At 45.0% G+C, this 15,159-nt stretch overlaps 7 protein-coding genes across 8 annotated transcripts; all 7 read right to left on the bottom strand.

Annotated features, from left to right (window-relative positions):
- Positions 1 to 58: 58 nt before the first annotated feature.
- BCIN_15g01460 (hypothetical protein) lies at positions 59 to 1,750 on the bottom strand. The gene has a single exon (XM_001545497.2). It carries the CDS (start codon positions 1,558 to 1,560, stop codon positions 304 to 306), a length of 1,257 nt encoding a protein of 418 aa, XP_001545547.1. The 5' UTR covers positions 1,561 to 1,750; the 3' UTR covers positions 59 to 303.
- A 209-nt stretch (positions 1,751 to 1,959) lies between these two features.
- On the bottom strand, positions 1,960 to 4,431 carry BCIN_15g01450 (hypothetical protein). The gene has a single exon (XM_024697421.1). The coding sequence runs from the start codon at positions 4,271 to 4,273 to the stop codon at positions 2,192 to 2,194; it is 2,082 nt and encodes a 693-aa protein (XP_024553236.1). The 5' UTR covers positions 4,274 to 4,431; the 3' UTR covers positions 1,960 to 2,191.
- A 139-nt stretch (positions 4,432 to 4,570) lies between these two features.
- Bccdc73 lies at positions 4,571 to 6,321 on the bottom strand. Its single transcript, XM_024697420.1, has 2 exons — positions 5,610 to 6,321; positions 4,571 to 5,532 (listed from the first exon to the last, which is right to left on the bottom strand). The coding sequence occupies exons 1-2, from the start codon at positions 6,207 to 6,209 to the stop codon at positions 4,876 to 4,878; spliced, it is 1,257 nt and encodes a 418-aa protein (XP_024553235.1). The 5' UTR covers positions 6,210 to 6,321; the 3' UTR covers positions 4,571 to 4,875.
- Positions 6,322 to 6,390: 69 nt separating this feature from the next.
- On the bottom strand, positions 6,391 to 8,728 carry BCIN_15g01430 (hypothetical protein). Its single transcript, XM_001545500.2, has 4 exons — positions 7,716 to 8,728; positions 7,350 to 7,665; positions 7,257 to 7,297; positions 6,391 to 7,117 (listed from the first exon to the last, which is right to left on the bottom strand). The coding sequence occupies exons 1-4, from the start codon at positions 8,610 to 8,612 to the stop codon at positions 6,635 to 6,637; spliced, it is 1,737 nt and encodes a 578-aa protein (XP_001545550.2). The 5' UTR covers positions 8,613 to 8,728; the 3' UTR covers positions 6,391 to 6,634.
- A 216-nt stretch (positions 8,729 to 8,944) lies between these two features.
- Positions 8,945 to 10,357, bottom strand: BCIN_15g01420 (hypothetical protein). Its single transcript, XM_001545501.2, has 2 exons — positions 9,763 to 10,357; positions 8,945 to 9,674 (listed from the first exon to the last, which is right to left on the bottom strand). Exons 1-2 carry the CDS (start codon positions 10,039 to 10,041, stop codon positions 9,357 to 9,359), a joined length of 597 nt encoding a protein of 198 aa, XP_001545551.1. The 5' UTR covers positions 10,042 to 10,357; the 3' UTR covers positions 8,945 to 9,356.
- Positions 10,358 to 10,479: 122 nt separating this feature from the next.
- Positions 10,480 to 12,471, bottom strand: BCIN_15g01410 (hypothetical protein). Of its 2 annotated transcripts, XM_024697419.1 has the most exons (2): positions 12,334 to 12,471; positions 10,480 to 12,280 (listed from the first exon to the last, which is right to left on the bottom strand). In XM_024697419.1, the coding sequence occupies exon 2, from the start codon at positions 12,093 to 12,095 to the stop codon at positions 10,845 to 10,847; it is 1,251 nt and encodes a 416-aa protein (XP_024553234.1). In that variant the 5' UTR covers positions 12,096 to 12,280; positions 12,334 to 12,471; the 3' UTR covers positions 10,480 to 10,844. The 2 variants fall into 2 exon arrangements, with proteins under 2 accessions (XP_024553234.1, XP_024553233.1); XM_024697418.1 differs by having other exon boundaries at positions 10,480 to 12,471.
- Positions 12,472 to 13,354: 883 nt separating this feature from the next.
- On the bottom strand, positions 13,355 to 14,880 carry BCIN_15g01400 (hypothetical protein). Its single transcript, XM_001545503.2, has 3 exons — positions 14,318 to 14,880; positions 14,037 to 14,257; positions 13,355 to 13,983 (listed from the first exon to the last, which is right to left on the bottom strand). Exons 1-3 carry the CDS (start codon positions 14,471 to 14,473, stop codon positions 13,620 to 13,622), a joined length of 741 nt encoding a protein of 246 aa, XP_001545553.1. The 5' UTR covers positions 14,474 to 14,880; the 3' UTR covers positions 13,355 to 13,619.
- Positions 14,881 to 15,159: the final 279 nt, after the last annotated feature.

Genomic DNA, 15,159 nt, shown 5'->3' with positions numbered 1-15,159 from the left:
GGCTAAAAGGATCTACGCGAGGTATTTAAGGAGTCAGATAAGAGTGAAGGTGGAATTGTGGAATAATGCGTGAAATTGATATTGTGGGAGGATATTAAAGCCATCTAGATATATATATTTTACATCTCCATTATCATAACCACCCAAGCTCAGTCATCTCATCAAAACGCCCTCAACTCCTAACTCCAACCAAAACTACGGTATCTTTCTGAATAATCCCCAGACTCCATTGATACTCCGAGTAGTTATTTTTTTTTTTTTAGTTCCGATCAATTTATCCTTGGATCGAGATCATGATAATCATCACGCTCTATTCATCGCCAATTCTGCGCTTCTGCTCCAAAGGCCAGTCGGTTCTCTCCTCCACATCATCAGTTTTCCATCATCGCCCGTAGACCCCAGTAGTTGCCCATCTGCATCAAATTCTACCTTCCAAACTGGCGCTCGATCTGCTTCTAACCTAGAAATCTCCTTCACGGCATGAATTACCGCTCCATCCCTACCTTGAGCTTCTTGTTGTCTACTTCGATTCGTTCTTTGGCCTGCTAATCCTGCACTGATACCAGAAGGTGCGGGTTTTGCTCCATTCTCAATTGTCATTTGCGCCGAACTTCGCGCAACGATTTTTTCCGGTACCTTCTCGAAATCACTACTTCTGCCCTCTAATCCCTCACCCTCCTTCCCAGCCACCACGCGGAAAACTCTCACAACCCCATCCTTACACGCCGTAGCCACTTCATCCCATCCCCTAATATTCCCCGCCGCCCACGTCACATCCCTCACCAAGCCCCTATGACCCCTCAACTCCGCTGCCAAATAAAGTTCCTTCGTACTCGCACTCCCCAGACTGACCGTATGCGAGATTTCCTTCGTGCGCCAAATACTCGCTTTATTCATACTCGCGACCACCAAACCCAGCGCATCTCTCGGGACCCCCTCTCTAATAGCCCTATAACACGGCTCCAAATTCGGATCAAAAGCCACCTTGAAGCTAACCTCCTCTCCTCTCGCAGGCTTCTCGCACACATTCACCCGATCGAGTTCCGTCCACGCCGTCATATTCTCCGGCTCCTCATTCTCATATATGATCAACTGCGCATCGCGATCCACCAACGCAATATAAGTATGTCTATTCTCCACATGATGTTTAATTGAAAAGCTCAAAAACGGCGCGCGAGTATGCGATCGTGTTTCCCACACGGGCCGGTTATTGTGCGAGTTGAATCTGCGTCCCTTATTCGGCGCCAACGTGGGATCTTCCACCCACAACTTAAACCGTCCGTCGGTGCCAATTGATGCGATGAGATTGGGATGGATAGTAGGTGGTAGCCATTGCAATTGTAGAACTTCACCGCCGTTATGCGCACCCCATGTATCGCATTGCATCCACGAACCGTCGTGATGGCGATTGTAAACCTTGATTTTGCCGTCCGCGGAACCGGTTGCGAAGCGCGTGCCGTAGGTGTTGAAGGCGCTGGCTTCGACGATATCGCGATGAGTGGAGGTCAGGAGTGCAAATCCTTCCTGCGGTGGTGGTGTGACTTCTCTACTTGGAGACATGTTTGTAGTGAGTGCGGGACCTCCTTGAGCGAAGGCTGAGATGATATCTTGATGGCTAGCCTTGCATGCACGGACTTACTATTCGAATAAGGCTGATTTTACATTAGCTAGGAAAGGCATATGCATAGAATAAGTTGATTCGAATTAGATCTAATAATAAATGTCATTAATGAACTTCAAATCAAACATCGAACCTCTTTTAGTACATCTTGTCTTGTCTTATATCATCATATCCAATCTCTCCAAAGCGAATACCTTATGTAAAGCTAGGTCGCCAAGACTGTAGTCTCCATGGGGAATTCAGCTCCATGTCACATGCTCAAAAGCAAAGCAAGCAGTACTCGAGTAGTCAGTTAAACTACATACCAAAGCTTTTGGTAGTTCCCTCACACTTCAAAATTTTCCCTTAAGCTCAATTGTAATTCCAATCATGATCTTATCCATTCTGTACTACACTACTCATTATCTTAGGAATCAATATCACTCGCTAATTGGAGTCCCAAAAAAACTCCCCCTCGCTCCGCTCCAACACATCCTTATCCTATTTCCCCCGTCCGTATGCCTGTCCCAATATTGAATTACCCACCGATACCCGTGTTCCCAAAAAATCATAACCTCCTATGCCCAGTAATCATTCGATAACACCTTCGACCAAACTATCAAGTATTTGCTCACTATTCGGCAAATTCCATTGCCACCACCCTTCGCCCTCCCACCAAGTAATATCTCTCCCCCTTTTCCATTTCTGCTCTAGTACTTTTCGAACCTTTTCATCACTACCTATTCCTCCGCCTTCCTTGTCCAGCCATTCTCTTTCTGCTTTTTCCTTAGCCTTCTTAACCACAACCTCATCATCCTCACATCGATATAGATCGCATTTCGAGCACTCCGTACAACGTCTCCCACCGTTTGGTCGAAAGTGTTCACAGAAATGACGATATCCCTCTCCAGAACCAATGTCCTTGCGACAAACATAACACATTTGATAACCGCAAACGCATGTTAATTTGTTGCAACCCGAAGACTTCACAAATGACGTATTGCAGCGTGGACAAGTTCGCTTAATCGCTGAGGACATCGCAAGCTCGACTTGCGTTCTTAGAGCAAGTAAAGAAGACTCGTGACAGATATGAATATCGTTCCATGCTTTCGAGCATGAAATACAGGAAGATCTTCCACATCGTTGATTTTGACAGACAAATTTGAGACCATGTTGCTTCCTACGCAAACGGATAACAGACTCTTTAAATTGATCCATAGCATAGTCGCCAAATGTGCGATTCGAGGAAAGGCATAAAAATAAGAAAGAAAAAAGAATGCAAAAAGGTAAAAGGAAGGGTATCATGCCAACGCCCAAAACCACAATTAAAATAGTGTAGATAGAAGAGGGACCAAGTCGTTTCAAGCGCCACGATTGTTGAGCTTCTGGGAGATAAATCTCATCAATCTCGGCATAATTGCAGAATGGGCAACGAATAAGTGGCAGTCCGGTTTTCAGGAGACTGTCTTCAATAAGACGTTCGTCCAGCTTCCGTAGAATCTCTTCGCCCTTATCTTCCAAGAAGGCTCGTCGCACTAGCTCCTGTGGAATACATCCTGTGCACTCACCTGCCATGGCCGCGAGGCACCTTAATGTTCCCCCATTGAGATCAATGTTCCTCTGCCATCCTTGTCCAAAAATGGCTTCGTTGCCTGCATGCCTGATACATTGAAAACATATAAAATGACCTCCAATATCACAAGCAGAGAGCTCCTCAAATGCATATGCGGTATAACAACATTCACAATCGTGCAAAGCTTCCTGTTCTTCCGCCTCGTGGTTATTTATTTCGAGTGCTAAGGCGTGATCTTTGTCCTCTCGTTCCAGTAATGCTCGTTCCTGTAATGGTGTAATGAGAGAATCGAATAATTCTTTATCCAATTCCGGAGATCCCGTAGTCTTGATACTTGGTACTATAGACCCTTGTCCAGTTGACTGCCAAACCACAAGAGGGTGATGCCCTGCTTCCACTGCCGTCAGGGGTTTTCGACGAGAGAAGAATGATGATATAGAAAATCGCCAAGACTTCGAAGATAAATCGACAAGTGTGGGTCGAGCCAAAGTATACGAATGGTTACGTTCCGCCAGTACCGCATTGATTGTCGACCGTGGCAGACCCTTAAATTCATGATATGCCACTGTCTTTACAGCCTTCTTGTATCCTTCAGATCTAAATTTCTCTTCCACGGGTACAATCCCTTTCGAGTCCCGTAGCTTGTTCTCATCTTCAATGCCAGCAGCCCTCTCTTTTTCCTTCTCCTTCGACGCGACCCTATATCGTCCCCGCACATATTTCATCTTATGTTTAAGCAAAGCTTCCGTCACGACAGCCAATCTAGATTCTTCTTCGAAGCTCGAGAGCATCTCGCGGAACACCTCGACTTGAACATCGGGGAAGATAGCCGCAAGCGCTTCGAGGCTGTGGTTTAACTCGCGGAGATCGGGTATTTCGGCATCTAGGGGTAGAAGGTTTTCTTTCGTTCGGAGATATGGGCTTCCCGCTGGGTCCGCAATCAAAGATGCAGCTGTCGCTGACGCCGTAGGTGAGGTACTCTTGCTTTTATCATCAGAAGCAGTTGCAGTTTGTTGTGATGTTGAATCCAGGGTGGCTGTGGCTGAAGGATGAGAAGTGTTTTGGTTGGTTGATTTGAGAATTCCCGAGAACACCATCATCGTGGAGTGTTCCTTTGGCAAGGAGTATTACATTGTATCCCGGGGGTACTGTGAAAGATAACTCGATGTTCTGAACAGGCACTTGTATCTGAGAATAAAATATGTGTTGAATGTTGAGTTGTTTTCGTATAAAACTTATGACGCGGGATTAGGGAACCTAGGGAATGAAAGGGAAAGGACCATTCTGTCCGAGAACTTTAAAATTCGAGAAAGCTGATCCTGAAACTTATGAAGGGAAGCGAAACTTTTAAATTGCATAGATACCTGGTCGATTTTCTTTATACAGCAAGTTCTAGATTCAAACGTTCTTTATATTCACCTCTAATATTTCTGTATAGTACACTGTCGGAATCAGCTCCTTACTGATTCAAGTTCATTTGGTTGTCCTTCGATTGATCAAATTTCATAACCTCTACGCCTCCTATAGACTACCTAGGTGTGTAAAATGCAGCACAAGTTCTCCACCATTACCGGTTCAGTGAATCTCATAATACTCTTCTTCCCAAATCAACTAGTAATAACTCCTGAGCGCCGATTTTATTGATTCGCATTAAATCGCTCGTTAGTACAATTTTCTGTCCCATGGCCTCAGTCACTCCGACTCAAATGACTGGACCAGAATCTCGTCTCCATCCTCTAGCCTTCATATTCCCCTCGATTGCCTTCCAGATATTCTCCACAACTTCTTTATCCCTCCATCTACTGGCTGGGCCTGCTTGTGGAGCCCACCTTTCAACTTGCGAAGCCAAAACTCCACTTCCCCATCCCTTGACTGTATCCGGTAGACTTTCTCCTCTGAATCCTACGAACAAGCCTAGAGTGTTCCTGAACAAATCTGTAGGCTGTGGCCATTTGTAGTTTTTGAATTGCCAAACTTGTCCTGTAGTAAAGACCGCTACGACTCTTGACCAATACTCCGGCTTGAATTGCTCTGGTGTGTCAACAATAATGAAACGGATTGGTCGCGCAGGATCTATGGAAGGTATGAAACGTGAAATATGTAGAATTGAAGCCGAGGAACTGGAGGTGGAGCTTGCTGAATCTGAAGGAATGAATGCACCGCCTTCGAGGAACGATTTGATATTAGACATGCGAAGAATAGAAGACGCGGATGGTGACAAAAGTATGATGGGATCTGGGCGGCGGGCAGGTTTAAGGTTATGAGCGAGTGCTGGGTTGTTTGCTAGATTTTGGGCGGCAGCATGTGCAGATTTGCGTGAGAGGAATGGAGATGCGAGTTTGCGGACATGAGAGAAATCCTACATCCAACAAGTCAGTCCTCAACGTCAAAAATCCTAGTTCTTGTTAAGATTAACATAAAATGACAAGCACATACCGTAGGTTTTATCCCCCTCAACACACTATTCCTGTCGCCCATCCTCCTTTCTCCATTGTAGATCTCTGCTAACCTAGGATCAACATTCTTTCCCTGTCTACCTCCCATACCACTCGTGACTGGTGCTATTCCCCCAGCTACTCCAGAAGCAACCTTCGCCGAAGCTGTCGCATTTGACGTATCTGAAGCTAAGGGCTTGATATATTGCGATTCGTCCGACGCGCCCTCCAACCACGTAATAAGATCCAAGCGTTCCACAAATGACAAATTTTGGATTTCACCACCAGCGCCGCCCTCTGCCGCCAGTTGCGCGCTCAGTGTCGTCGATGATGCATTGTATTCTGGGATCGCTAGTTCGCGTTGCTGCCATGCAAAATAAATGCTGCGAAGATTCACAGGTTTGTCCGAGGAGATGAAACGTGTGGCTGTCGTGAATGGAATCGATACTTGGAGGGGTGAGGTAAAGTGGAGGTAGGTTGCTGTTGCCAGACTCAGGTCTACTGAGGATGTTGCATCTTCTGTGGTAGTGGGTATGCAAGGACTTTCTGAGGCTATCGATTGTCGCAGGAGAAGTAATGGATCTTGATCGGAAGCTGACATGATGATCAATTGAATCGATGTCAAAAGATGGTATTGCCTTACGTTTTTGTTTTCGAGATTAGAAAAGAAGCAAGATTGCTGGAAGGTGAGCTATTACAGCTTGTCGCGAACCAAAAGAAAATACGGTTGCCGAGTTCGGCCACAGGCGAACTGAAATTTCTCGGTTGCTTGAACTTCACCCTTTTTATCGTATCATTAATGATATCACAAACATAGAAGGCATACGTTAATACTGATCGAACAACAATTGTTCATAAATCATTATAATTCTCTATTCCAGAATCATTATCGACAAGAAGGAAGTAAAATAATATGCAGTAGAACCTCGATCAATCTAGGGACTGCAGTGCCAAATCAATATCTGTGATTAGTCCACAAGGCCCTCTGAAACTCTATCCAGCAACCTATCTTAGAATCGTCCATTTTCACTCTTGATCTACAGTCACTCTTATCTCGATATCAGGCGTTCTACTTCGGCTAAAACTAGGCGAGTGACTCTGGGTTCTATTGCGACCATGCATCGGACATACTCCCTGGCCTTTGCTCGGATGCATAGGATTTGCGGGGCATAGGGGGCTGTTAGGTAAATGATCAGGAACATTAATTTCAAAGGCATGTGCTTTCGAGAAGTGTTGCGACATAGAAGATCTCATGGATGTTGAAGGTCTCGATTTAGAGTGCCTTTCGAAATCTGGTGACCCATGACGACTGGTTGGGATGAACTTCGTTGGCGTTTTCAACAAGTTGCGTAAAGTCGAGCGGTTCGTATCACGGCGCGGTTTTGTCGTGCTACTAGAGTGTTTCTCTGGCAGCTTTTGCTCACTCTCGTATGGAAACATGTTTGAAAGAAAGCCACGCCGTGGATCTCGCTTCGGGGACCAAAGCGGTGTATCAACACGTTGAGCTTCCTAGTTCGTATTGTTAATTTACGTTCCGCATTGTCTGGTCAAGCTTAAATGTTGTGGTTTTGAATGGATGAAGTGTGTGTAGTGACTATTGGAAACGCAAATCATTCCATCTGGAGACATTGCTAATAAGTACACTTACAGACGGCAAAAAAGTAGGTGCATCAGGGTCCGATATTTCAACTGGAGATGTCAGTATCGAGAATCAAATATTACTCCACAATGTATCAGTTACCCTTCACGTATGATTTTCCTGCTGCTCCAACATAACGTTGATCGGATCTTGGTGTTCCCATTGGCGTTTTTCCGGCCAATAGATCACATATGGAGCTGGAGGCTGACATCGAATTGTCTGATAGCCTTCGATGCCATGGAAGGGTTCCAAATCTCCATCGGGGCTTCGATCCCATCGATGCGTTTGAAGATGATGATGTAGCGTTTGGCTGCTCTCCGTATGTGTCGAAGTAGCCAATTGCCCCCTCGAGAACCCGTGCAGTTTGAGGACTAGATGTCGTGACTCGTGAAGAAGCAACAGATGGCGCATCAGGCTTCTGTACGGATGTCAACAAAATGTATAATAAAAAAAGTTGTCATTACATACGGCCTTTTTCTTCTTACTGAAGGGCACTGCAAGATGGCGTCTTAAAGGGTTATTGCGCGTTGTCTTGCCACACAGCCCTTCGGATTCAACCGAGGGAGAGGTACTTCGAGGGTATGTCGGTGAGATCGATTGCAAGGTATTCAAAAATTTCTCACTTTTGCTTGAAGATATAGCGGTGGTGATGGAACCTTTGAACGATTGCCCTGAATACTGTTTGACAACTCTGGAAGAGAAGCTACCCCAGAATCTTCGAGAGCCTTTTGGCGAGGTGGACCCCTCAGAATCGTTGCTCGTACCCTCAGCGGCTCTTGAAAAGAAAAAAGTTTTACTACTTCTAAGTCCTTCTGGATTTGTTATGCTGAGCATTGCTGGCAGTTCACGCTCAGCCCAATATCCTGCTGGAAACCATACCCATTCATAACCTTCACGGGCGGGTCGGGGCGGGTCAATTCCTTGCTGTGGAACAATTGGTCTTGTGTCAAAGATTCTCGTTTCAGTCCAATCCGAGTTGCTATGAGATGGACCTTGCACCGGGGTTTGATTAATGGAATCACTGGGAATTGGATCAAAAAGCCTAGTAATATTCCAGTCTTGAACGTCTTTCCTTGGCGACTTCGATCCTGCTGTAGAATCAGGGTTGTTTACAATAGTGCTTCCGTGGGGACTCTCTTCGATATCTGGAGAATTCCGCTTGGTCCAGAAAGACAAGGGAGATGAATAGTTTGGCGAATCTTCGCTTGTCTTCTTTGCCCGCTTTACTACCTTTGAAGTAAAATACGACGAACCACGAAAACTGGAAGGGGGTGTACAGGAAGGATTTGCAGGAGGGGATGATGACCCATCCGTGCTTTGCTTAAATCGGCGGAGACTTGGACGTCTCATGACGCTTTGCGCCATACGATTACTGATATTCAAACTTGAGGGGCATGTGACATGAATTGATGTATAACGAATATAAGGGATATAGGAACATTTGTATTAGGGTAGACAAATGGGGAAGAAGAAAGCTGCCCGATTTGCAACGATGACGGAGGTCGGCCTCTTAGCAGGTACAAGAATGCAAGTCGTTGATGCTTCTTTTGGAATTAGACTATATCCATCAGCCCTCTTTGGCAGGAGTAGAGGGTAATCGCCACCATTACAAAAGTAAAATAAAACTGTCGTGAGAACTTCACTGATACTGGTAAACATAAATCACAAAACAAACACAGAGGAATTAAGAAAGTAAATGCTCCACCTTCGGCAAATACTTTGGGATTATGGAAAGATGTGTGAGACAATCAAACTGCAACTACCTTCTCCATCTAAAACTGTCGTACAATCCTTTGTCCCAAGATATGATCACATAGAAACATACATCAAACACCTAATTCAGGAATTATCATTCCCAAAAGAACGTAGATAAATCCTATAGAATCAAGCATTCAAGAACTACCTGGCACTGGCCATAATTGAAATGGTAAACACCTGCTTTAATTTTGAGAATTCGAGAATCAAATCCACTATCAAAACCGTTATGGACAAGCTATACAGAAGTTGTACATTACCATGCACACATCCATCATCTCCCTTCTCTTCTCTCCTCCCATTCCCCCACTCTCATCTCAATATCCTTTCAAAACGCCCCCATCCCATTCCAATCTACCCACTTCCACCCTGCTCAACCTCCTTCGCGACTCTCGCTTCCATTTTCCTCCTAGCCGCTAGAATCATCTCTTCTCTTCTCTTCTGCAAAAGCGCCTGTCTTTCATTTTTGTTAGAACTCCAAGCTGCCCCTCCCCCTTGCTTCTGTTTCGATTCTCGTTCTTCAGCCTCTCGTTTTTCAGCTTGTTCTTCTGCTAGCTTAGCTTTCAGATTGTATCGTGTTATTAAATCTGGTTGGGTAGGCTTAGAAGATTGGATTGATGTTGAAGAGGCGGCGGCGGGTGCTGGGAGTGGAGGTTGGAAAGATTGAGGAGGCTTGGGCGGTGTTAGCAAATAGTAATCAGAAGATATGTAAAGATGTAAAGCTTGTCGCAAAATATTCAGAAGGAATAGCAATACTCACAACTTCTAAGCCTCTCCCACTCAATATCCGCTCCGTGGTAGCCACTACATTCCCTCCATTTCGCTGTAAATCCCACATGATACTCCTCCTTGGCACCTGCGGAAACATCTGTTGTATACGCTCTACATCTGCCTCTCGCGCTCGAACGTTACTTGCGCTGTTGCGATTTGAACCCGAGGAACCGTTACTAGATCCGGAGAAAAATAAATACCGTACTGCGAACGCTCCGACTAGGATTATGATGAGGAGTTGTGGCAGGTTGACTGTTTGATCAGACATTGTGAGAATTAGATGCTTTGCGCTTCAGATATTGAAACAAGAGAGAGGTCAAAAGTTTGGAGTGTGTCTGCAATGTGCTGAATGATAGGATGAGTTGCCGGTAGGGTATTTTGAGTTAAGATGAGCAATAAAGGAAGCTCGAGTGGATCTGCGGAGATAGCGATCGTATGGGAGCTGATAGAGTGGAATCGCTGGTTTTCTTGGCTAACAATAATTATCTATGGCCAGGCAAAATCCAGAGCAAGCTGGTGCTATCTACCTAAGATAAAATATTAGAGAGCGTCAATGTACATCACAAATTATGAATTGAGAACCCAAATGTAATGACACAGCAAGTGTGGCTGTAGTTGATTATTCGTCTAAGGATAGAATGCCCCGAAGTCTACCCGGGTTGTGATTTCAACTACTCAATCAAAGGAGGAACCATAAAATAGACAATCAAACTCACTCTGATGATTGGAATTCTACGTTTTACGTTTCAACTCTTATAGGTTCTCTTATACATTCATTACCATTAAATCACTTTTGGCTCCAACGATGTCCGTTTCTTGAGATATAAGTATATCAATTCATAATCAATATGTACTCCATAGCTTGGAACCATCCCAACATTCCCTTTCATTGGATCATAACCTCCCACAAATTCCTACGGGTATCATATTAATCCATGCCTTAACACCATAAGTCAAGTAGCTGCGACTACGCCCTCAATATCATACCATTTCCAAAGATCAATGTATCCTCAGCGCCAGAACCGATGTTGTTCTCCCTCAACAGTTCCTCCTCGCTTAGCGCTGTATAATTTACCCTTCCAGCTCGGCATGATAAGTCGGTGGAGGTGGAATCACCTTATTTCTCATATCTTGTCTTCCTGGCTCATCCCTTCTTTCATGCGCAGGATTCGGATTCCTGTGTGTAGACTGAGAAGAGGCACTACGATAATGAGCTGTAGCTCCTTGGGTCCCTGGGTTTAGTGGCCGAGACGAATTCCACATGTTGCTTCCGGAAGGAGTTTGCCATGATGCCACTCTTGCCCTGTTATAGTTGTGCATGTCGTTAGCAGAACTCTGGTAAGACATGCGACCTGTCGAATTTCCTTGGCTCTGGATAGAATCGTTCCAAGATGATGCACTTTCGCGGCGGACGTCGGGGGCTCGAGGATAAGCTGAGGGATCGTATTTGGGATAGATGGAGTTTTCGTTAAACTCGGGTTTCGCTTGAGGTTGAGGTGGGCCAACGCGAAGAGCGGGATGTACTTGCGAGGTCTGTAGTTGCGAATTCTGTAAGTTTATAGGCGAGCACACCTTTGATGTCTGCGGAGCTGGTGTGTTCTGCGCAGCAAATTCCGCATATTGTGGTGAGCTAGCTTCAGACTCTGCATACGCACTATCGTCATCATAATCGCTGCTTTGAGAGTATGCAGTTGATGGTTGTGACAAGGGCGTTTGTGATGAAAAGGGTCGTGGTCTTTTTGTGGCAAGTTCTGGTGTACTGAAGGTTCTCTCATTCAGTCGAGCGTTGCTGATAGAGCGATCAAGAAGTTGAGCCTTAACCAGTAGACGGTTGACTAATGCGGAGTGTGATTTCTTGAGGGTTTTCTTGACGAAACTTGTCATAACAATATTGCATCTCATATCGACATCTTCTCTCAACCATAACCCGTGTAAAGGTACATTAGCTCCCAATTCGACTGGCGCAACTGGTTCTCCGGGTAACGATCCACCGAGAGTCCACTTCCCTCTTATATTCAACCCCATAGGCGCATAGCAGTGTGTTTGCAATCCATTTTCTAGATCGTGAAAGCAGCAGGTATACGAGACTTTTCCGGACATCAGTCCCCCGGGAAGGTATTGAACTCGATCTGTCAAAGAGTACCATAAACAGTGATATTCTTCGGCAGTAGCATTTGGCGGAGGCTTGATCGGATGACGTTCTTCCACTAGAGGATTCAAATCTATCATTTCGACATGCGAGCGCAAAGTTTCCATAACTGTCTCTCGTGTGATACCTGTTGGTAACGGCGTTACCGTCGTGAAGACGGTTCTCTTAGACATGGTGCGAGATGATGCTTGTAAGTGAAGTTTAATAAGTGGTCGATCCAAAGGAAATAGATCCCAAGGCTCAATATCAAGATACTGCAGTCGATGAAGAAGCGCAAGGAAAATTAATACGACAGTGGCATCTATGAAACTGGAGATCTATAGCATGAGACGAACTTATTCGGCTCCAAAAAACACACCTGGGAAACAAACAAATGTTAAATCATGCAGTTATTTCTGAATAGATAGATACCTTAGTATCGGTAGATAGATAGGTTACCCCGCCCCCAAAATAAATCCAACGTGAGACGTCTATCTCTCTAAAATAGAGTTACCAGTGCGGAATCCGACAAATCATCTTCTCAGCTCAGCACGATTAATTTCGCGCGCCACCAAAGCACCAAAATACAAATGCAATCGTTTTCTCTTTCTCTCCTCACTTTGGTGATTCAGAGGTGGCTGACGCTTGCTGCGGTTCGGGTAGTGAGACTCCGATGGATTCTCACCTAGGTGTTTATGGGAGTGTGGTGTGTTGGTGTGTACGGCGCGGGGGAAAATAAATAGATGCTTGGATTGGATATAATATGATAGGAATGAGTGAATGATGGAGAGTATTCTTATTATATATCGCTTTGTACTTACTGAATACAACAGGGAAATAAAACATGATATATCAGATCTGCTCACTAGTCGACCTAGTCGTAGCTCGATAGAACGAGCATTTGCTATGTTGAATGAGATTACTCACATCTGTTGAACTCGAAGTATCGCGTAAATGAAGCAGGCCAATAGTTATGTGTAGTGTTTGAATTAGTCGCTGGCTGTTAGAGGGCAGAGGATATAAGTGGCTTGGTATTATAATTTCGCAGCGGGTAACCTGCGGATTGGAGGCGTGGTGTGCTTATGGGTGTGCTTATGGGTGTGGGTGTGGGTGTGGGTGTGCACGCGGATCTGAAAATCGACAGGCGATGTTTGTTCGTTGTTTTGGAATCTCGGGGCCGCGGCGGTAATGGAGTTTCGTTACTTATATTGAATGGTCTTGGAATAATGGGATATTAGAGTTTGTGCATCTGATTTTGTTTGGTTGGGAATTGTGAATGGTGTATTGTTTGTTAGGGTGGTCGAGTTGTGTGAGAATATAGTTCAGGTTGTGCTGAAGATTTTATAGCAGCTATTGCTCAGTCGAAGCACTGCGGTTTGGAAGGTTAATTACAGTTTATTGGAATCTCTGTGTATGTACTATTAGCAAAATGAACTTGAGCATTTCGATCACTTCAGAGGGCAAACAAAACAATCCATTGTTGAATTATAAAACGTATTAATATTTATTTTCGTTGCTCAACGCTATAGAATCATGATATCATGCTACCAGTATTTTTTTTTTAAAAAAAAAAGAAATGATAACTCCATCTCCCTAGAAGGTATATGTGCACACGAATCTGCAAACCAACCATTACACCATAAGCGCATAATACATGCATTTGATTTACAATCGAATTCTCTCAGGTCACCGTGATCAGTGCCTAGGAATCACAACAATTACAAAGCAGCCATGACCATGGCTGCAGCAGCACCACCAACGACCCATTGTGCCTTGGCGGTAATCATAGGCATACCTCCGGTAGAAGCAGCAGAGCCTGAAGCAGAACCGGCAGCAGATCCCGAGGCAGAACCGGAAGCGGATTTTGAAGCAGAAGCCGAGGCGCCAGATGCAGAGCCGGTAGTGCTTGCTGGGCCAGCGGTGATGGTGACGGGGACACCGGTGAAGACCTCGGTGTACTCGGTACCACTGACTGTTGTAGCATCGATGGAGGTAAGAGTTGTTGATGCTACGGCTTCAAGCTCGGTGTAGCTGCAGACTCCAACAGAGGTACCGGAGAGGACGCAGCCAAGTGTCATTGTACTATTAGGTAACTGTTAGTCTTGGGTTTTCAAGCATATGATGTGAGTACGTACGCTTGGCCGGTTGCATATGATGAGCCGGAAGCGCTGTCAGTGACGACATAGTCTTCCACACCGTCGATTGTGTAAGTATAGGCAATTGTTGAGGGGCCTTGCGTAAAGGTGAAGTTAGGAGGAACGCCACAATCGTTACTGTCGTCGAAGTAGGAAGAAGTGGTAGCGGGAGCAGCGGTTTGAGAACCACAGGCAATGGAGTATGTAGTGGCAGTAGCGTCCTAAACAACAATCATGGTTAGGAAAGCTTTGCGGTTCTGGGGTTTTCAGACACGACCTACAGAAGCAATAACGGAACCAACGTATGGAGCTTGTTCAGAACTGTTGTAACCATAGTCGAATCCAACAAGGAAAAGATCTGTTACAGTTGTTGTCTGAGCAGTAACAACAGTACCCATAAGGGCAGCGGCAAAGATTGAGATGGAAATGGCGTGCATGTTGGCGAAGGTTTGATTGTGGTCTTGAAATAAGTCGATCTGGTAGTTTTATTCTATTCTATTGGAGGTCTGCTGCAAGTTCTGTAGAAGAAACGAAAGTTGAAGTTGGATTTGAAGTTGGAGATGAAGCTGGAGATGAAGCTGAAGACGAAAGACAGAGTATTTAAATTCACGCCTTGCTTATTCCTCGCAGCGGCTTTTGTCCAGTCTTGGAGAGTGAATATATCTTCTATGCCCTGTATTGCTGGGTATCCCTACACTAATAAGCACACGATTGATATCTGGGCATCTGATAAACCTCCGATTGGATAAACGAGATTTGATTTAATGGATTGTCCTTGTTTGAAGGCGGCTGCTTCAATGTTTCTCCCCTGCTTCCTGAGAGAGGACAACGGCCCTTTGATCCCGTTTAGGAGTTACGAAATCTACGATGTCGGGCTTTTACGTCGCTTAAAGTCTAGATGGATAGGTATCGGCTAGGGAATGATGGGAGTCATGGGAGTCATGGGGACTTTTGACATACAATTGTCTGATCTGCACCAGGATTTGGCATATCATTTCATTTCACTCGGTCCAATCTTGACGAGAAAAACCGATTTGCATTTAAGCTTAAAGAGTTTTTGGGTTGGCTGGATTCACTCATGAAGCTGGAAATCTGCCATGAGAGTAAAAGCAGTGTTTGTCTC

Source organism: Botrytis cinerea, chromosome 15 (genome assembly GCF_000143535.2).
Source record: "Botrytis cinerea B05.10 chromosome 15, complete sequence".
NCBI lineage: Eukaryota > Fungi > Ascomycota > Leotiomycetes > Helotiales > Sclerotiniaceae > Botrytis > Botrytis cinerea.
Note: the sequence above shows the minus strand (reverse complement) of the source record. Positions and strands in the feature narration are given on the sequence as shown.